Raw genomic sequence first — 22,002 nt, forward strand, 5'->3', positions numbered from 1 at the left:
TCATAATAAAGGATGCTCGCTCACAGCGGGAGTGTGTCCGCTGCAGGGAGCTGCGTACTCCTCAAGGTAAATACACATTCAGGGGATATTTACTGCAGCTCCCGTGTTTTGGAATACGTCGAATGCTCAGTTTGTTTGGGAACATGCTGTTCAGAGGGAGTTTGGCTCATTATGGGATGTCCCCAAGCAGAGTGACATGCAGGCCTCTGGAATGCAGCGCTGCAGGATACGAGGAGAATACGAGATAACGTTGTTGAACATCACAATAAAGATGTTACTCCAGACAAACTAAGTGATGGTGAACTCAGTTCTGTGCTGGATGAATAAGAGTGCAACGTGTCTTCCTCATGACATCACGGTAATACAGGAGATATTGTGCAGCCGTCCTGAATGCGTTGATGGAAGTTTACCTGCGTTCTGTTCTTAGCGTCACTGAAGGTTACGTTGATATAAACAGAGTTTCTGCGGCGCCTGTGTACAGCAGTAGTTCTCCTGCTTCATTCAGATGTTTAACCACAAAAGAGAAACAGTGCAGGGGAGTACAAGAGGCTGTAGGAACCCTGATGGAAGACTTCTCTGCTTCCCATGCTTTTTCTTTTATTTGACTACAGTCTACATCGTTATGACCTTTTAATGTCCCACAAGAAGGACATGAAGGGACACAAGTCAACACCACATGAAGGCAACGTTTCCATTCTCCTTCTTTTAGCTTCTCTGTTGAAATATCTCTAATAATGTCTGAAATTCAAATATCAAAGACGTCTCAAGCCAAGATGCCCAATACAAAGAAACCTCACTCTTTATTGTGTCGCCTCAGAATTCCCTTGCCTGCTGCACATGGCCACAATAAAGCAGCAGAAGCCAAAGTATTGATCGGAACAGCTCTGGAGCAAGAACCAGCTGGAAAACATCAAATGCACTGAGTTTTATTTGACAATCCAGATTCTTTAAGTCCTTTTTCTCTCTCAGGTTTTATTCTCCAACATCGAGGAGATCCTGGCGGTCCACAGAGACTTCCTGTCCATGGTGGAGGAGCTGCTGCAGCCCGACCCTCACGCTCACCACGAGATCGGGCGCTGCTTCCTGCACTTTGTGAGTCACATGCGACCATCAAGTTTTAAATCTGAGTATTCATGTCCAAATAAAAAAGTGTAATACACTAAATAGATTTAAAACAATATACAAAAATAAGATGAAAACAAACATGTGTGTATTTCTGTGAATATATAATATACATATATAAATATATAATATACATATATAAATTTATAATATACATATATATATATATATATATATATATATATATATATACATATATACATTTATAATATACATATATAAATGTATAATATACATATATAATATACATATATAATATACATATATAAATATATAATATACATATATAAATGTATAATATACATATATATATATATATATATATATATGTGTATATATATATATATATATATATAATATACATATATATAATATACATATATATATACATATACAATATACATATATATATATATATATATATATATATATATATATATATAATATACACATATATACATATATAATATACATATATATATATATACATATATAATATACATATATATATAAATGTAATAATAAACTCATGTAAAAAGAGTCGCTGTAATGGCTTTGGTTTGTCCCTATTTCAAAAGCAATGACGTGTTATTAATATTTTATATATTGGTATTTGACAATCAAGTCAACAAAGAGATCAATGTTCTCATAGTTCTTCTGAAGTTCTTCCGTCCGAGCAGAGACACATGTTCTCAGCTCATCCGTTACGCATGAAGACTGCACATGTGATGCTCGCAGGTCTTTGATGCTGAGCCTCGCCGCACGCTGGCATATGAAATGTTTCTAATAAATCTTCCATCATCTGTCGGCCTGAAGGCCACGACTCTGCCAGCCGGCGCTGACGCCGCATTGTGCTGCTGATGCAGGTGAAAGACAGAGAAGATATAAGATATCATTCACAGCATAACTGAGAACTCATGACCATAATTCATGAGGGACCATGTGAGTCGGTGGAGATGAGACATTCTCTCCATTGTTCTGCAGTTGATTTCTTCTTCAGTGATTTGTTGATGCTCTAAAATGTCCAAGAAAAGATTTCCAGCTTCTAACTGAAGAGCAGAAACACAAACCAGCGGACTGTGTGGTTCAGGCTGACTGCAGACCCTCCTCCCTCTTGGACGTCAGTGAAATCAGTTCCCACAGACAAAACATAATAAATGTGTTTAGAGGTTCATAAACTGCTCTTTTATGAAACCTGACAGAAGGAGCTGAGCATGCTCTACAGCTGAAGTTGTGTGGTTCTGACACTTCTGTCTGTCCTCCAGCTTTGTTCCTCAGCTGAAGAAGCCTGTGGACCATCTTCTCTGCTGTAGTGATAATATATATATATAATGTCATATGGCTGCACACCCCCACACTGTACACATTATGTATCTGGTGGATAGCAGAGTGTGGGGAAGAATCCTCTGGCAATACCTATAAATCACGCTCTTGCTCTTGTCTTGTGTTCACTTTTACTATTGATAGGTATACGTGAGGTGGTTGTGGGGTCTGGTGCCGGGCGGAGATTTATCGCTTCCTCTGAGAGGGAGAATCCGCTTTCTCGTTCTCTTCCAGAGGGGATGAGATAGGAGAGAGGAGGCCGAGGAGAGGGGCAGAGAGAGAGGGAGAGGGAGAAGAGAGGCGCGGGGGAGCGGGAGGAGGGAAGTAGGGACAGTTGTGTAAGGAGCTGGGAGATCTAGTGAGATGGCGAGAGGAGAATGAGATTCGAAGGGAGAGGTAAGCGATCTTCTTTCGATTGAATCTGCGCTGTCCTTCTTTCGCGTTCCTTCTTCTCTTTCGTCTCTTCGCCTCTCTTTCTCTTCCTCTTTTATATTCATTTGCTTTCTCTATATTTCTCTTTATCTTACTCTCTCTTTCTCTTTCTCTCTCTTCCTCTCTCTCTTCCTCTTTCTCTTTCTCTCTCTTCCTCTTTCTCTTTCTCTCTCTTCCTCTTTCTCTTCCTCTTTCTCTCTCTTCCTCTTTCTCTTTCTCTTTCTCTTCCTCTTTTTCTTTCTCTTTCTCTTCCTCTTTCACTTTCTCTTTCTCTCTCTTCCTCTTTCTCTTCCTCTTTCTCTTTCTCTTTCTCTTTCTCTTTCTCTTTCTCTCTCTTCCTGCTTGTAATCCGTTCCTTTGACTCCTCACTCGTCCTTCTCACCTGGTGTTTCTCTGTCTTCTTGCAGAGGAGCCGTTTCCAGATTTATGACGAATACTGCGGGGGAGGGAACCATGAGAAGGCTCAGAGGCTGCTGCTGGAGCTCAATAAGATCAGGAGCGTCCGGACATGTTTACTGGTGAGACGCTACAGATTACAGTCTCAGAAGATCAGTTCTCAATCCACGCTAACCTGACTAACATGTGGAACGGACCGCTGATGCTACATCTCATGAACAAGTGTAACATTAAATGTTTCTTTGCTTTTCCTTAAATCTGTTTTTGCATAAATCCATTGGATTCAGTTTAGTCTTCGCCACATGTCGCTCTAAAGCTTTATTGTTAAACATCTACCTCAGGGAAATACATCTGATTTCTGTGTGAAAACACATCGCCTCAAGTGTCACACACACACACACACACACAAACACAACACACACACACACACACACAACAAACACACACACGTGGGGCAAAACATGCCAAGGAGCGCAGAAGAACGCAAGAGCAACAAAGGAGAGACTACGCAGAGACAAAGGAGAGAAAGAAGAAGAGAAAGGAGAGAAAGGAGAGAGAAGAAGTGGAGAACGACGAGAACAGAAGAGACCAAGGAGAGAAAGAAGAAGAGGTAAGGAGAGAAAGTGGAGAGAAAAGAAGAAGAAGTAGTAAGAAAGGAGAGAAAGATAGAGAAAAAGGAGAGAAAGAAGAGAAAAGAAGAAAAGAAGAAGAGAAAGAAGAGAAAGGCAGAAAGGAGAGAAAAGGAAGAAAGAAGGAGAGAAAGCAAAAGAGACAAAGAGGAAACGCGAGGGGAAAAGAGGAGAAAGGAGCGACCAGAAGAGAGAAAGAAGCACGAGAAGCACATAGTAACCCGGAGAAAAGGAGCAGACGAAGGCCAAAGCAGGAGAGACGAAAGGAGAAAGGTCGACCATGAGAGAAACGATAAATCACTCACGCAGGCGGCACAGCAGATCAAATACTACACCACGAAGAGACCGTCATCCTCATCGCACGTAGCACCCCTTCTGCCCATTCCAATTCGACACCGACTCATCGCCCTTACCTCCTTTCCCCCTGCTCTCCCTATACCCTTATCTCCCTCTCTTGACAAGCCCCTCCTCCTCTCCCCTTCTCTCCCTCCTCTCCCTTTTCACTCCCTTCCTCCTCCTATTCTCCCTCCCCCCCTCCTCTCCCTCTCCCTCCTCCTCCTCCTCCTCCTCCTCCTCCTCCTCAGTCACACACTTTCCAGACGTCCGTACAAACACTTGTAAACGTCCAGCAGAGTTACAGAAGTATCTCTGCTGTATTGATTGTCCGGTTCTTTGACCTTCTATTATGACTGTAATTGATGGAGTGAGAGATGAAACACACACGACACACACTGCACACGACATACCCTACACACGACACACACTGCACACGACATACCCTACACACGACACACACTGCACACGACATACCCTACACACGACACACACTGCACACGACATACCCTGCACACGACACACCCTACACACGACACACACTGCACACGACACACACTACACACGACACACCCTACACACGACACACACTGCACACGACACACCCTACACACGACACACACTGCACACGACATACCCTACACACGACACACACTGCACACGACATACCCTACACACGACACACACTGCACACGACATACCCTACACACGACACACACTGCACACGACATACCCTACACACGACACACACTGCACACGACATACCCTACACACGACACACACTACACACGACATACCCTACACACGACACACACTGCACACGACATACCCTACACACGACACACACTGCACACGACATACCCTACACACGACACACACTGCACACGACATACCCTACACACGACACACACTACACACGACATACCCTACACACGACACACACTGCACACGACATACCCTACACACGACACACACTGCACACGACATACCCTACACACGACACACACTGCACACGACATACCCTACACACGACACACACTGCACACGACATACCCTACACACGACACACACTGCACACGACATACCCTACACACGACACACACTGCACACGACATACCCTACACACGACACACACTGCACACGACATACCCTACACACGACACACACTGCACACGACATACCCTACACACTACACACACTGCACACGACATACCCTACACACTACACACACTGCACACGACATACCCTACACACTACACACACTGCACACGACATACCCTACACACTACACACACTGCAGACGACATACCCTACACACGACACACACTGCACACGACATACCCTACACTACGACACACACTACACACAACATACCCTACACACGACACACACTGCACACGACATACCCTACACACTACACACACTGCAGACGACATACCCTACACACAACACACACTGCACACGACATACCCTACACACTACACACACTGCACACGACATACCCTACACACAACACACACTGCACACGACATACCCTACACACTACACACACTGCACACGACATACCCTACACACTACACACACCATCAGAGGCTCTGGCTCTGACTTACTGCTCATGAGTGCCTATAATCTAGGAACCCGGAGGATATTAATTGACTTTGATTTAACGGCACCTTTGGGTGACCTGACCTTCTCGTGTTCCCCTCCAACACTTAGCTTTGTGCTGATACACCTCAGGGTGGGGATATCCACTAGCCCCTCTAAACCTTTGGCCTGCTGTAAAGCTGCTTTGTTGTTGAAGCTGTAAGCCGACACCTCGTTCACATTTAAGGTGAGAGGGAGGTGAGAGTGATAATGAAGTGTTGACCTCACGACCTGCAGCCGACCACATGATGGTGAGGGTCACTCTGTCCACTGAAGGCAACGTCTCTCTGTTTATGATAAATATACATTTATGGATCTTTGGTCGGTCACTTTGGTCCAGACTGAGAGTTTTAAAACAATCTGGTGGACATTCAGAGTATCAACCTCGATAGTTTAGTGTTTAGGAACTAGAAGTCTCTCAGGTTGTGGTGCTCAAAGAAATACATAAAGAAAACTCAACAACAACAGAGAAGATGCTTCCTTCTGCGCCGTCATACAGTAGAAAGAAAACATTAATATCAGAACCTATATCTTTAGTGTGCACATACGTCAATACACTCAGCAGAACCAAAGTCTTTCTACTTCTTATCTTTTCTTTTATACATCAGGGTGTAGATTGTATATTTCTAAGATGAAAACCTGTTATCTTCTCCTCTCCTCTTCTTCTCTTCCTCTCCTCTTCTTCTTCTCATCTCCTCTCCTCTTCTCCTCTTCTTCTCCTCCTCCTCTCTTCCTCTCCCCCTCTTCTTCTTCTCCTCCTCTCATCCTCCTCTTCTCCAGAACTGCATGTTACTGGGAGGCAGGAAGAACACGGAGGTCCCCCTGGAAGGTTACCTGGTCGCTCCTATTCAGAGGATCTGCAAGTACCCACTGCTGCTCAGAGTGAGTATGATGTTGTCTTATGGAGACACCACACCCTCTGCACCTCTGCAGCGCACCTTCTCCACCTCTCTCCCACCAGTACCACCCGGTGATTAGTGAGGGCTCAGCCTCTACCTCACTAATGAAACACTGGGCTCACATTCTGACACGACTCTGCACATGGTAGGAATAAGAGCAGACCTCTCAGCGCTGCACACTCACACTCTCTGACTGGACTCATTCATACCTGCTCTCTGTTGTTGCTTTGGAAACTTCCTGACGTGAAACGTGAGCGAAATGAAATCCACTTTCAAAGGTGTGTTTGAGTCTGAGCTCCCCTCTCGTCCCTCTTGTTATGATCTATTAATTCACCCGGGTGTTCTCTGCACAGCCACCAGCCCGGGCACAGAGATGTAATAATAATAAGCGGGTAATCAGATGCTCGCCACTTGAAGTCTTCCAGCTGCCGCGGCCCTCCTTCTCTGACACAGATAGACATCACTGGTTGCAGATATATCCAGAAGAGTGTAAATCATCCCCGTAGTATCTGACACGTTGAAAGGTGGTGTTTAGACTGTAGACGCAGAGATCGCCATCGCTGTTGCTCGGCTGTGGGATGCAGTAGCAAGGTTTCTAAACACTGAACTCAGGAGCCACAGGAAGGTTAGCAAACAAGCAGGGGACAGGAGCGTAAACATCGCTTTCCTCCATGATCCTTATGATTCAGAGCCACACATTGGGTTTGGAAGTAGTTTAAGTGCGTGTGTGTGTGTGTGTGTGTGTGTGTGTGTGTGTGTGTGTGTGTGTGTGTGTGTGTGTGTGTGTGTGTGTGTGTGTGTGTGAGAGAGATCAGGGATAGTTGCTCTGTACTTTCCTCTTGGTTGAGTTAATAAAGTTGGTGTATGGAGGCAGCAACATGTAAACAGAGCTGTTGTATAGATGTTGACGTAGATGAAGTGTGTGACCTCAACGCGACTTCAACGTGACTTCCTTCTCATGGCTCCACACAGATGTGATGTAACCTTCCTCACATTAATGCAAGAAATGAACACACGTCTGATTCAGCGTCCGCTCTTTTCATTGTGTCATATTGTTGCTCTTCTTCTTCTGCCGTGTTTCTACATGGATATAAACTGGCAGAGACAGTAATTGTACTTTGTGTATAACTTTGGGTGGTCTTTGCATCTGCAGGAGCTTCTGAAAAGAACCCCGAAGAAGCACAACGACTACGTCCTGGTGCAGGAGTCTCTGCAGGTGATGAAGGCCGTGTGCTCCAGCATCAACGAAGCCAAGAGACAGATGGAGAAGTTGGAGATTTTGGAGGAGTGGCAGTCGCACATCGAGGGCTGGGAGGTGGGTCGCAGCTGAATGATTTAATCTCTCCCAGCGAGGTCAACTTAAAGTCTTGTCAAAGCTCAAAGTCATGACATATTTAAAGCCATTACTCTTGTGCCAGCACTTCAACAAGAATCCCAAGTGGCGTGACTTTGGTCAGCCTGTTAAGCTTTCTTGTTCTCTGGGAACAATGACTTGTATTCACAATGGTTAAATTCCTTCCTTCTGGATGAGCCTGTCGTTAAAGCTTCAGGAGGACCGATCCAATCCTTGTCAGGTAGCCTGTACTTCCTGGTCTGCAGGGTTGCCTTTAGAATAATAAACCCTAATAATGAAGCCTGAATAAGCAGATTGTATGGCAGGAGATGCTTATGTAACAGCCTTGTAACTCCCATAAGAGTGAGGCGGGACTCTGCAGAGCAGGATTAGTCTTCTGTGCATGTGTTGTTTCAGTGGAGCCTCTAACGATTATTCTATTATCAATTCATTGGTCTTTAAAATGTCAGGAAATAGTGAAACAGTTCCAGTTTCTCTAATTAATTAAGATACACAGTTATGAGTAAAGCTGTATTCTGTGTATTCTGCACACAAGTACTGTATTCTCAAGTCTTCAGATATTTGACTTCAGTAAAAGCACAGTGTAGAAATATTCTGTTATAAGTAAAAGTCACACACACACACACACACACACACACACACACACACACACACACACACACACACACACACACACACGCGCAGTCTTAGTGTTGGGTGTGGGGACATATCTGGCTCTCGTGCTGCAGCTTCTCTGCGGTTTCCTCTCAGCACTTTTTATTAATTGTAAGCATGAGCTCATTGTGGATCCTCTGCTGCTGCATGCCAGACGTAATGAGACGGAGAGAAGTGGACAGAAAAGGGAAACCAGGAGAGATGGTTGCATGTGGGAGTCTGAGGAATGATGGAGGGACGCTCCCCTGCCCGGCTCATTGCTTGTTAGTGCTGACCTGCTCCACAGCTGGCCGCCCTCGGGGCTTCCTGGCAGGTTCACCTCGCGTGGGAGGGACGGGGCGATGGCCGGCAGTGGTCATCATAGTCACCCGTTGGTTAGTGTTGCAAGTGTCTGCGTTTTGTCTCTGTGGACCAAAGAAATCTAGTAATTTTAGAGCAGCTGTAGTTTCCAGTCGTCTCATTCCACATTCTGGTTTTAAGTTTAATTAGAGTTCTTTAAAAGCTACTTTGAGTTGTGGAGTTTGCTTGATTTGGCTTCTTTCGTTTAATGAATTACATTAAAATGCTCTCGTCTCTTCAGCCAATTGACAAATACCACTTCAAAACACTTTTCTGCAATTCTTTTCCCTTAATTAATGGCACATCCTGCTTTGTCCTTCCTAATGTTTTATGCATTTCTGCAGTTGTTATGTCTGGCTGTTGTCTGACTATAAAAATAGAGTCTTGAATTGTAGATGAAACAGATGACTGAGGGTTTAACGTGTTGAAAACACCCTCTGTGGAGCTGGAACACGATTAATGTGAGGAATGATAGAGAAATGCTGCAGAGAAAAAGGAAATCTAAAGAAAGTAAATGAGGTTTCTGTTGAAAGCGGCTGGAACACAGAGAGGAAGTGTCTGTTCTTCCATTAAGGAAGTGCAGCTCTGAAGTCTGGAGCAGTGGCTCCTTCAAGTGACCAGGACAAGTTCCATGTCTGTGTGCACACAGTTTAACATCTGGTCCGGAGCTGGGGAGTTAAAAGAAAGAAGTGTGGAGGGAGGAATAAAGGAGATAGAGGGAGAGAGCGGGACTGGAGAGGAGGGTGGAGGGTTGGGGGGGTGGGCAGAAGGGAAGGGCGCAGGATAAAAAGGGTGCGGGTCGGTGTTGGCCTGCTGATGTCTCCAGCAGGAGGAAATGCTTAGCACATTTTTCGGCTCTATGCACATGGGAGTTATTTTTAGCTCTGAAGGGCCGATCAAACGTGGGACATAAATTCCCAGAGCAGGCAAGGTGAGGGACAGACAGCACACTTTATCACTCACTGCAGGAACACTAGCCAAGATGGTGACTGGGCGCGACAATGCAACACACCGTTTGACGGGATGTTATTCTATAGGAGCTATTAACGGCCAGTGCATTTTAAAGTCCCACAGCAATCTGCTGTGAGGAAGCGGCAGTGTTTTCACTGAGCCCTGAGGGAGGGAGCAGGAAAGGCTGGGCTGTGTGAGCCCTCCTCCTGCCCCGACTGTGTGAACATTCAATAGTAGAGGAATCATTTAATACGTTTCATTTACACGGCGCTTTTCTAGATACACAAAGGAGCTCATTACTAGAAACGTTCTCATTAATCACATTAACATGATTTGCTAGTTTGATACTTTGTGTCCCGCGTGTCGCTCCATGTCCGTGCGTCTGTTTCACTCTGTTTGACCTTTTGCCCACATGTTGCTCTGCAGGGCTCCAACATCACAGACACGTGCACAGAGATGCTCATGCACGGCGTCCTCCTGAAGATCTCAGCTGGAAACATACAGGAGAGGATTTTCTTCCTGTTTGACAAGCTGCTGGTCTACTGCAAGAAGAAGAACAGGTGGCGTCTTTATGCATTACTCTAAGATGCATTTAGATTCTCTCTACAGTGTGTACTCTTTAGACAATAAATAAATAATAAATACATTCCCTTTGTATTCTGTACTCCTCCTACAGAACATTTACAGCATGGACGCTCTAAATCATTTACTGCACGTTTAAGGAAAGCACTAAGGGAAGCCTTTCAGTTCATTGTGAGGGAGCAGAGAACTGTGCAGTGGAGGAGAGACGTGTTTATTGAGGGAACAGGGACATGTGATTAGTCTAGGTGGGGATATTAACCACCATCTGTGGGAGCGTTAGATTTATCTCTCAGGTAATGCACTAAACTAGACAAGCACCGTGGGAGCGCAGAGAGTGTTTCTCCTGCAGCTCCACATCTCCATTGGTGTTAAGAGAAGTGAACTCCAGATGCACCACACGGTCGTAAGCACCCACATGTGCTGAATGATGAATCCTCTTGATCGTGTTCATTAGTAGCAGGTAATGACTCCATATAAGGGCAGCTCTTGTGCCGTGTGCAAAGACTCACATGCACAAGAATTAAAGAGAAGAAGAAGAAGAAGCTGAGCAGCAGTGAAAGTGTTAGTTAAACAAAGTGAACATGATTCTGCAGAGTGTCAGTACTGCTGTTACAGAAGGTTTATACTTTAACTCAATGCACCAAAAGTCTTTAATAATCACATCATTAGAATCACTCTGAAGCATATAATCATCTAAACTTGATTATATGATATTCATGTGAGTGCTCTTGACCGCTCGTAAAAGTTTCTCTTACCAAAGAGTAGCAAAGATAATAAAACATCCCACAAATCAACGGGTTCTAACAGAATAAGCACAAAACGTGGGTATGAAACAAAAATTTGAGGGAATTTGTTGGTAAATTGCTTCCTGCAAGAGGCACGTGTCTCCTCCCCGTGATGCAGCTCTGTGCAGCTCACACTGCTGTGTGTCCCCTCTACGTGTCTTTGTTTACCCACCACCCACCAAGCTGCCCCCTGCCTCGATGTTACTGTACGTGCTGTTTGCAGCGTAGCGTCTGCAGGTAGCACATGAAAGCAGATTCACAGACTGAAGAAAGGAAAAGCAAAAGACAGAGAAAGTTGCTCTGAACTTAAATTTGTTGTCCTTGTGTAATGTAAACATCAGATGATCACAGTTAGTCTCTTATACATCCTAAATGTAGTGAGTGATGCGTATTAACAGTGAGGAACAACATGAAATGATTATTGGCTAATTCTTGTGTTTGCTCCTTTTTATCAAGACGTTTAAAAAACAGTAAGACGGCCACGGAGGCTCCTCGTTACCTGTTCAGAGGGAGGATCAACACGGAGGTGATGGAGGTGGAAAACGTGGACGACGGCACGGGTGAGTGCTCCTGTAAAGAAAGGCAAACTTTGGACGCAGTTAGATTTTCTCTTTTTGTGCCCTCTGATCCTCAGTCTTTATTTCAGCACTCCTGGCAGCAGCGGTTTTAAAAACATCCCATAATAACTCACGCAGGAACGTTGACAGCATGTGATTTTACACTTGGATTGACGATAGAAAAATATGATTCACCTATAAACGTTTAGTTAGGCGTCTCTGGTTACTGCGCTGCTGCTGCGCGTGTGTGTCTTGGCCTCACACAGCCTCTGATTATCATTTATAGAAGCCATCATTTCCTCTGCAGCAGACCTGGATAGGCCGTAGCATCGGGGTGTTTGGTGAGAGATGGATGGGTTTGGGTCTGCAGAGGGAGGATAAACACGTGAGGCAGGCGGCGGTGCAGTAACTCGTGGGTGTTCTGCACCACAGGCGGGAGATCTCAATCTGAAATCCGGGGCGACAGGAGTATTTCAGCCTGGATTCCTACAGAAAGAAATGTACACACACTTCCTGCCTGAGGTTGAGAAACGCCCTGGAGGCGTGGCACAGCATCTACAGGACACCGCGCTGTAGAGGCTTTCAGATGGGAGTAATGGATGATTGTGATGCTGTTTGTTACACCCTCAGAGGGACACAAGCCGAGGTCAGGCGGTGAAGCGTTTGAAGTGATCCCTGAGAGATGGGAATAATGGCGCAGATTCAAGAGATCATTTCCATCAGCTTTGGGTTTCTGTACATTCTCAACGCCTGCATGTGAGCGTAGGTGGTGAATCACAAGCAGCCGCTCGTCTCTGTGGGAGTTTTCTGAACACTAGTAAATAATGCTGATGGATGGTTCTCCTTCTGCATGTGTGTCCCCTCGTTTATCTCGTTAAAGGACAAGAGCGATAATCAATGAAGCACTTGATAGGCTGAGGGCCACTGCGGCTGGGAGGAATGAGTCTGCAGACGGAGTACTTTATTCTCAATGGTTTTATGATGGATGTTGTTTTCTGGAAATTAGAAATCAGACTTCTGCGTAAGAGCTGCGTGATTCATCAGATGTGTCTGTTCTGCTCTGTTTCCTGTTCTGAGCCCGATTGCTATCATCGGAGCTGTAACCCTCGTTTACTGTGAAGCAGACTTCGTTTACAGCGTCATGATCAGTGCTGCTTCATTACGTTACATCCCGTTACATTACGTTATGTTACGCTGATTCATCACACTACGTTACATTACGTTACATTACGCTGATTCTTCACGTTACGATGATTCATCATGTTACGGTACATTATGTTATGCTGATTCATCACACTAAGTTACGCTGATTCTTCACGTTACGTTACGGTGATTCTTCACGTTACGTTACGCTGATTCTTCACGTTACGTTACGCTGATTCATCACGTTACGTTACGCTGATTCATCACGTTACGTTACGCTGATTCTTCACGTTACGCTGACGTTACAGTGCATTAAATTGTGTTACGTTACATTATGTTACGCTGATTCTTCACGTTACGTTACGCTGATTCATCACGTTACGTTACGCTGATTCATCACGTTACGCTGACGTTACAGTGCATTAAATTGTGTTACGTTACATTATGTTACGCTGATTCTTCACGTTACGTTACGCTGATTCATCACGTTACGTTACGCTGATTCATCACGTTACGCTGACGTTACAGTGCATTAAATTGTGTTACGATACATTGCGTTACACTGATTCATCACGTTACTTTACGTTACGCTGATTCATTACGTTACAGTGCGTTAAATTGCGTTACATTACGTTACGTCGTTACGTTACGTTACGTTACGTCACGTTACATTTATGCTGATACATGTCCTTCCCCTTTAAACTACTCTGAGCCTTAACGAGTTAAAAGAACACAACAGAGACGTGCGTCGCTCCGCCTCTCGCTAGAAGAACTAAAAGTAAACTGGTGTGTGTGTTCCAGCTGACTACCACAGCAGCGGGAACATAGTGAACAACGGCTGGAAGATCCACAACACGGCCAAGAACAAGTGGTTCGTGTGCATGGCCAAGACCCCGGAGGAGAAGCAGGAGTGGCTGGAGGCCATCATGAAGGAGAGGGAGCGCAGGAAAAGTAAGAAGTGCTTCCGGAGGGTGGGGGGTGGGGGGGGGGGTCTGTGATTTGAAGTTGTGTTCAATACAGAGCAATTTAACCTGAATAATGAAAAAAGGGAGAAAATCCCAGTTCTGATTAGTTTGTGGATGTGCATCTAAAGAGTGAAGGACAAAGTGTGTGTGTGAGTGCGAGTGTTAGTGTTGGTGTGAGTTTGTGTGTGTGTGTGTGTGTGTGTGTGAGTGTGAGTGTGAGTGTGTGTCGGGGCTGACACTCCTTAAAGGGAAACTATACGATGTGTGAGTGTTAAAGGCTGAACTACAGTAAAGTGTATTTTACTCTCTTAGTCATTATATATTATATCATGGAGATCAAGGTACCTGGTAAAATATGACTAATGTTGTTGTGAACTTCAGGTCTGAGGCTGGGCATGGAGCAGGACACCTGGGTGATGGTTTCAGAGAAGGGGGAGAAGCTCTACCACCTCATGACCAACAACAACCTCATTAAGGACCGTAAACGCAAGCTCACCACCTTCCCCAAGTGCTTCCTGGGAAGGTAAGACTGTCATCAGTGTGGGGGAGTAAGTGAGGACCTGAGAGATGAACCTGAGGAAATATCTCATTCTGTGTATCTCACATGTTGAGATTTAATAATGTCATATAAACAACAATCTGTAAGACTGCATACACCCAGAGAATGATCAAAAGTGTCAGGAGAGGTGAACAAGCCACAGACCTCTCAACTTAAGGACAACAGCAAACATTAACAAAAAAGAAAACTAAACAGAACAAATGAGCAGATCAGTGGAAACGATCCAAGAAAAATAAAGAAATGCATAAAAACAATACGAGGAAATAAAAATACACTAATAATAGTTGTGCACAAGATCACAAAACAGTAGCAACAACACATGCAGCAGTGAAGCTTTTAGGACGCACGTTGCTTCAGGATGTTCTCGTCCTGATACCGTGTAGTCCTTTACCTGAAGGCAGACGACTGAGGAGTGTGTGCAGAGTGTGTGCAGACTTTTCTGCTCACTGTGGATCTGCTACAGTTCAGAAATGTTGGGGAGTTCACAGCCAATTATCTCTGAAGCTGTGTGCACGACCCCGTCCATCAGCTTCTCTCTGGTGGGCTGTAGAAATGCCACAGCGCACAGTTCTAGAGAAGGTGAGCCCACTTCCTGTTACCGCTCTGCAGAACTGTAATATTGCAACCTCCACATATCCTACCCTGTCTTAAGAAGAAGAGTCTCGCTGACCAGCTGTGTGTCCGTCGCTTCTTCCTGTCCTTGAGTTTCCTCATGTTTCCATGTTTACTTTTTTGTAAGTCGTATCATTTGCTGATAGGTGAGGGATTTACTGTAAAGCTTTGCTCTGAATCCTGTCCTTGAGCTGTTTGCAACATGCATGAGCTGATGCCCTCGTTTCGCTTTTTTGCTTTCATCAGATGTCTTGCTGTCATATCGGTTTTCATGCGAATGAGTAAAAATGTTTCCCCAGAGTTTAATCCTGCCCAGAAACTCTCTCTACGTTTAGAGTTGAAATACTTCCAAAGTCCACAGGCTCCGATGACTGATGTACACAGGAAGCAGAAGTAGAGCTGCAACGATTAGTCGATCGGCAGCAAAATAATCAGCGAGTAATCGTTTATCAAAATATTTGTCAAAGTAATTTTTCATGCAAAAATGTCTTTAAATTATATTTCAGCCTCAAATATGGAGATTTGCTGCTTTTCTGTCTTATATCCTATTAAAGTGACAGAACAAGACATTTAAAGACAAACCTTGGACTTGGAGAAACTGGAACGGACATTTCCACTACTTTTGTATATTTTATAAAGATTAATCTAGGAAAATAATCAGCACATGATCCGATAATGAAAATGATGGTGAGTTGCAGCGTTAACGAGAACCATGTGATCCTCAAACTGCTGATAAGATGCTTCTTTCAGCCTTTCACAGGAAACCTTGATAACAAACAACTGCGACCTCCCTTCTTCTGATTCCTTCCACATTGTAATCCTGAAGTCTGCAAACATCTGTGAGCTGCTGCAGAGCTCCATGTTTGAAGATGAGATTTCTATGTGAGGGTCTTTTTATAGAGTGACGACACGGCCATTAAAAGAAAAAAGCCTAAAAAACATTTTCTCGTCGTATTTGGTTGTTTATTAGACGATGCTTCTATCTCGACTCTTCACTCACACAACAGCTTGTGAACGCTCCACTACTGTCAGAAAGACGTGTTTTCCATTTGCTTGAAGTTTTACGGAGATGTTTTGATGTAATAATCACACAGGGCTTAAACAGCCAGAACACAATCTGTTATTTTTAAAGCATGGAGAGAGGGGGGGGACGGACCACCAATAGGACATAGTTGTGGCCACGTTACACGACGTGGCGGTCGGGGGCGAGGAGCTACTTTCTCCTTTGGTCCTCGCTGCACCAGATCCTGGCGGTGCGGAGGAGGACTGGATCTGTCAGCTGATGGGGAGAAATGTGTCTTCTACATGCAGCTCGCCAAACACCTGGATGACCACTTGTGGGTGAAAAGCCCCCCGAGCCCCTCTGTACTCCCCTAGTCTGAGATGATGATGGAGATGATCACGTTGTAGGCGTAATGGTTGAAGTGGAACCAGCATGGTATGTCTCTGATGAAAGCCACATTGCCTCTGGCTTCAGCTCCACTCCCTCCATTGTGAAATGCTTCGCCTTTATTCTCCTTCCTCCTCTTTCTCTTTTCTTTTTTTTAAAAGTCCAAAGGCTATTTTTGGGTCTCAAGCTCCTCCCCTTTAAGTGTTCTGTGACAGTGTAATTCATCAAAGGAAATGTGCGTGGCAGCCGGCGAGCTGCTCGTTATCGTCCAGTTTAAAGCTGGAACAGAAAAGCGAAGAGACTCAGAGTGTGACACGACTCTGCTTCCTGCTACATGTGGATGAAAAGAACCTTAAAGAGCTCCATGAAAAGGTTACACGTCCTGTAAGAACTGCCCTTTGTCTTCGTCAGCCTCGGCTCTTTGTTTCTGACACAACGCTGAATAAAAGGCTGCTGCTGCGTGTGGAGGTAGACGACAGTTTGTACATGAAGCAGGCCATATATTCACATATCAGCTAATATACCAAGTAGATACCAGAGTGTAGTGAAGCTCCCCCGCTGCTCTCCTGCACACAGCTGGGATATCAGATAAGAGACGAGTAACAAAGGTTTCAATCTCAAGTTAAGTTAAAAGTAGAACACTGGCCCATAAAACGTACTGATCTGCGTGACTACTGGTGTTGGAGTGGTGAGTGGAGAGAATATTCTCACAGCTATGTTCCTTATTGAACAGATAAATATGCATCATATGTGTTAGTGGTGTGTTCAGGTTCCCCACATGTAACAAACATAAAACAGAGAAAGGGTTTGTGTTGCTGAAAGCCTCCGTGCCTCATAGTAAGAAGTTCTGTGGAGTTGATTTGATTTGGCTCCACATGTAGATTTAAATTGCATGAAAATGTTTATTGCATATGTGATCTTAATCAGCTGGAGGCCATGAGAACAGTCCATGCTTCAGGGTGTTGAGGTGCAGAGGTTGATAAATGGACGTTGTTATAGGCTTGTTTTCCCTGCGGTCGGCTGCGGAGGAGAAAGACGCCCGGGATGGTGACGGAGGGACAGAAGTGTTTGCTCAGTTGTTTCTCTGAAAACGTTTATCGCTGCCCGCGTCGGCTCCACGCTGACACCCCGCCACCTCCGTCAATCCCACTGAATTCCAGCGGTGCTGCTGGTCGTGTTTGTTTGTCTTCCAGAGAGACGGGACATGGAGGGTGTAACGTGATGCTGCTGCCTCTCTGCCTGTCCTCGCCCTCTTCATTTGTTTTGTCCTCTCTCTCTCTGAGTCACTAAATTATGGAGAATTATCCCATTTATCTCATTTGGGCGTTCAGAGGATCGGATGCTCTTTGTTCTTCTGGTTTGTTTGTAAATGAAGCAAAACATTCATTTTCCATCGTGCACTTCCCAACATCCGACTTCACGGTGTCACATCATCACAGCACACACTAACTGCTGGTGGTTTTAACAAACCCATGTGACCCCCGGCATCAAGCCAATCATTCCTCTTCACCAACAAAGTGTTTAGAGTAAACGTTGATCCAGGAGGTCGTGAGGACTCACAACAGACTCACAACAGACTCACAACAGACTCACAACAGGATTTACAATTATCAGATTATCAAGAGCTGTTTCCACAGATCACGCATCCTCTTTACGGAGGCCTGGGGGCTTCCCTGTGGGGGTCTGTGCCTCACTTAATGTCAGTGTTTCTGTGTTCCCACAGTGAGTTTGTGTCTTGGCTGATGGAGATCGGTGAGACGGGCAACCCGGAGGAAGGTGTTCACCTGGGTCAGGCTCTGCTGGAGAACGGCATCATCCACCACGGTTAGTCCTGCTCTCCTCTCTTTATGTTCCACGTCTCCAACAATCTACCCAACTCTGTTCCTCTCTGTGCTGCACGGAGCCGCTAACCTTTGTCTTCATTTTCTACATTAAAGGTCTGATGTGTGAAATGACTGTAATATAACGTGTTCCGTTGGATCCTTCACAATAGACTTTCATTACATTAATATAAGAATAAGGTTTATTAATATTAAAATGTCTTTCAAAAGTCTTACAAATGCTGAGACAAGGGAAGCAAGACTTTATGAAGAGTTTTCTGTCGTTGCATTTTAAAATGGGAACATTAAAATCTATTTAAAATCCAAATGCTTCTTGCATTAACGTGCGGCAGATCCGGGTTGTGAAAAAATGGAACGTGAAATTGGTCTTAAATTTAAGACAACAGAGGTCTTAAAGTCTCCTTAAACATCAGGAGCTGTGCAACAGAAGCAGTACTTCTCCATGTTTGAGGATTAAAACAGTATTTCTGCATGAAAAATAACTTTAATGAGAAAAGATCATTTCCATGAATCGCTGCAGCTGTGCAGACGCACCCCCTGCCTGATGCGTTTACCTGGTTTACGTATGTCTCAGCAGGCGTCCCATTTAAGCATTGTTTAGGTGAAGCTTTATAAATGTTAATCTCTTCTCGTGTAATATCTGCTCTGTGCTTTACATGTATTTGGTGCACGAGGCTTAAGCTGGCTAAATGGTGCGCACTGCTCTGTATGTTTTTTATTTTTCTCAGAAGAGTAGGGCCCCCAGCCAGGTTGTATCTTAAATCACTCGGGTGCTTTATTGCTTCCTCACAGAGAAATGAGTTTGGGCTTACGAGCCGTTTCCTGGCGGAGGAATAACTCGCAGCTCTGTCACAGCGCTGTCAGAAAAACGAGAGAATATCTTTTCATAAAAACCTTTAATGGAAGCCGCGGCTGCAGCCAAGACTCCTGAAAGAGAAGAGTTGTTACTGTTGTGCAGGGTCCCCTGAAGCTGCAGCTCTGAGCAGCTGTTATCTGTGTGTGTCGTCCTCCTCATGTCTGGAGAAGATGCTTCAATATGTTTTTAAACCTCTTACACTCTGGAATGTGAAGCCGCCTGAAGGCTTGAGACTTAATTCTGGCACTTCTCTCACAAACCTACGCATGTCTTGGATTGCTTTTAGTCACAGACAAACACCAGTTCAAACCCGAGCCCGTGCTGTACCGTTTTCGCTACGACGATGGCACCTACCACCGCCGAAGTGACACGCATGATGTCATCTCTAAGGTAATTAGATAATATTAATATCTAATATAAATCCTACACACCTGTCGCTCACTAATCTCCTCACTTGTTTCTCTCAGGGTGTTCGTCTCTTCTGCCGTCTTCACAGCCTCTTCACTCCTGTCATCAGGTAGGCGGCCATTTTCTTTTTCTCCCCGTTGCAACGTTGCAGATGCGCCGCCAGTAGCTTAGCATCTGGCTCTTGCGTCTAACTATAGGAGGAGAATGTGTGAGCGATGAGCTCATTGTTTTTAACGAGATGCCGACTGAGGAGGAGCTGCCACAGATGGTACCTGAGCCTCTCGAGGTCTCCCAGATGTGACGAGGAATACTGTTGTGTCTCTACATGTTTGGGTCACATGACTCCATTCAGTCATCAGTTAAAGTCTTTCTTGTTGTGAAGCATTTTAATTAAGCATATTGACCCTGAGCTCTGGAAGTCGTGCTGCAGCAGCTACACATTGGTTTCATTTCTTCAACATGATGCTAATTAGACATTTTAAACACTTTGTTTTGTGTTCGATTCTGTTTCATTCAGATTTACTCAGAATAATAAAAGTAGCAGGTAATTAGTGTGAACATGTGAAAGCAGAACATCCAGCATGCTCATGAAACTGAGAGCTAAATGTGAAACAGGTGTTTTTTAAGGAGGTTCTGGCACATGTGATGAAACATCATTTGTCTAACAGAGTTAGTGCAGTAATCTCATTTTATAGGAGTCATTCGCTGCCATGCAACAGGTTCTGTGTTGTTTTTTAAAACGTGTTTGAGGATCAGGCTGCTAATGTGTTTCACCGCAAAGCACCGCATCAAGGTTGCCTGTTAATGCTGGATGTCAAATGGCCTGGAGAAAAGCTTTAATTTCACACCAATAAAACTGTGTCATAGCTGGAAGGGGAGCTGGCTGATCCTGCGCTCAGCGCCGAGCTTCTGTTTGATACTACAAAGCCTGAAGGCTGATTATGTGTGTGTCAGCATTCAGTCCATCGGCGCTTGTGTTGAGGCCTCTCCATGTAAAAACTCCTGTCGTGTATGAGAGTTGTGTGTTGTTATCCAGCATATCTGTGCAGCGCATTCCCACTGAGAGCGCAAGACAATGCAGCAAAGGGCCTGGGAATGCCAGAGTTTAATTGGAGCAACCAGCCCCGGACTAATTAGGTATAATTTCCTGGCAGAGCGAGGGAGATGAAGTGAAGCGGGGAGCGTACACGGTGCACCCCCACACAGCTCCAGGCATCTGAATGTACAGTTTGAAATGTCCACTTTAGGTTAATACTGTGTCCACACAGTAATATGTTAATACAGAAGACGTACGTGACTACGTACACAGAGAGGCTGCGTTACAGAGAGGCTGCGCTACAGAGAGGCTGCGTAACAGCGAGGCTGGGTTACACCGAAGCTGCGTTACAGCGACGCTGTGTTACATCAAAGCTGCGTTACATCAAAGCTGCGTTACAGAGAGGCTGCGTTACAGCAAAGCTGCGTTACAGCGAGGCTGCGTTACAGAGAGGCTGCGTTACAGCAAAGCTGCGTTACAGCGAGGCTGCATTACAGAGAGGCTGCGTTACAGAGGGGCTGCATTACAGAGAGGCTGCGTTTCAGAGAGGCTGCGTTACAGCGAGGCTGCGTTACGTTATAGCGAGGCTGCGTTACAGCGAGGCTGTGTTACATTACAGAGAGGCTGCGTTACGTTACAGAGAAAGGCTGCGTTACGTTACAGAGAGGCTGCGTTACAGAGAGACTACATTACGTTACAGAGAGGCTGCGTTACAGAGAGACTGCGTTACGTTACAGAGAGACTGCGTTACGTTACAGAGAGACTGCGTTACGTTACAGAGTGGCTGCGTTACGTTACAGAGAGGCTGCGTTACGTTACAGAGAGGCTGCGTTACGTTACAGAGAGACTGCGTTATGTTACAGAGAGACTGCGTTACGTTACAGAGAGACTGCGTTACGTTACAGAGAGACTGCGTTACGTTACAGAGAGGCTGCGTTACGTTACAGAGAGGCTGCATTACGTTACAGAGAGACTGTGTTATGTTACAGAGAGACTGCGTTATGTTACAGAGAGACTGCGTTATGTTACAGAGAGACTGCGTTACGTTACAGAGTGGCTGCGTTACGTTACAGAGAGGCTGCGTTAGAGAGAGGCTGCGTTACAGAGAGGCTGCGTTAGAGAGAGGCTGCGTTACAGAGAGGCTGCGTTAGAGAGAGGCTGCGTTACAGAGAGGCTGCGTTAGAGAAAGGCT

The 22,002-nt window shown here is 45.1% G+C and overlaps 1 protein-coding gene across 2 annotated transcripts in view; it reads left to right on the forward strand.

The window, feature by feature from the left end:
* Positions 1–22,002, forward strand: part of prex2 (phosphatidylinositol-3,4,5-trisphosphate-dependent Rac exchange factor 2) — an 84,459-nt gene that overhangs the window by 15,241 nt on the left and 47,216 nt on the right. For both annotated transcript variants that reach the window (XM_029457919.1, XM_029457920.1), the window contains exons 3-13: positions 970–1,092; positions 3,285–3,395; positions 6,660–6,761; positions 7,932–8,093; positions 10,503–10,636; positions 11,900–12,003; positions 13,945–14,094; positions 14,490–14,631; positions 18,393–18,493; positions 19,653–19,756; positions 19,834–19,883. In XM_029457919.1, the coding sequence (XP_029313779.1) occupies positions 970–1,092; positions 3,285–3,395; positions 6,660–6,761; positions 7,932–8,093; positions 10,503–10,636; positions 11,900–12,003; positions 13,945–14,094; positions 14,490–14,631; positions 18,393–18,493; positions 19,653–19,756; positions 19,834–19,883 (1,283 nt within the window). The remainder of the gene's footprint in view (positions 1–969; positions 1,093–3,284; positions 3,396–6,659; positions 6,762–7,931; positions 8,094–10,502; positions 10,637–11,899; positions 12,004–13,944; positions 14,095–14,489; positions 14,632–18,392; positions 18,494–19,652; positions 19,757–19,833; positions 19,884–22,002) is intronic.

The sequence above is a fragment of the Cottoperca gobio genome, chromosome 20 (genome assembly GCF_900634415.1).
Source record: "Cottoperca gobio chromosome 20, fCotGob3.1, whole genome shotgun sequence".
Lineage (NCBI taxonomy): Eukaryota > Metazoa > Chordata > Actinopteri > Perciformes > Bovichtidae > Cottoperca > Cottoperca gobio.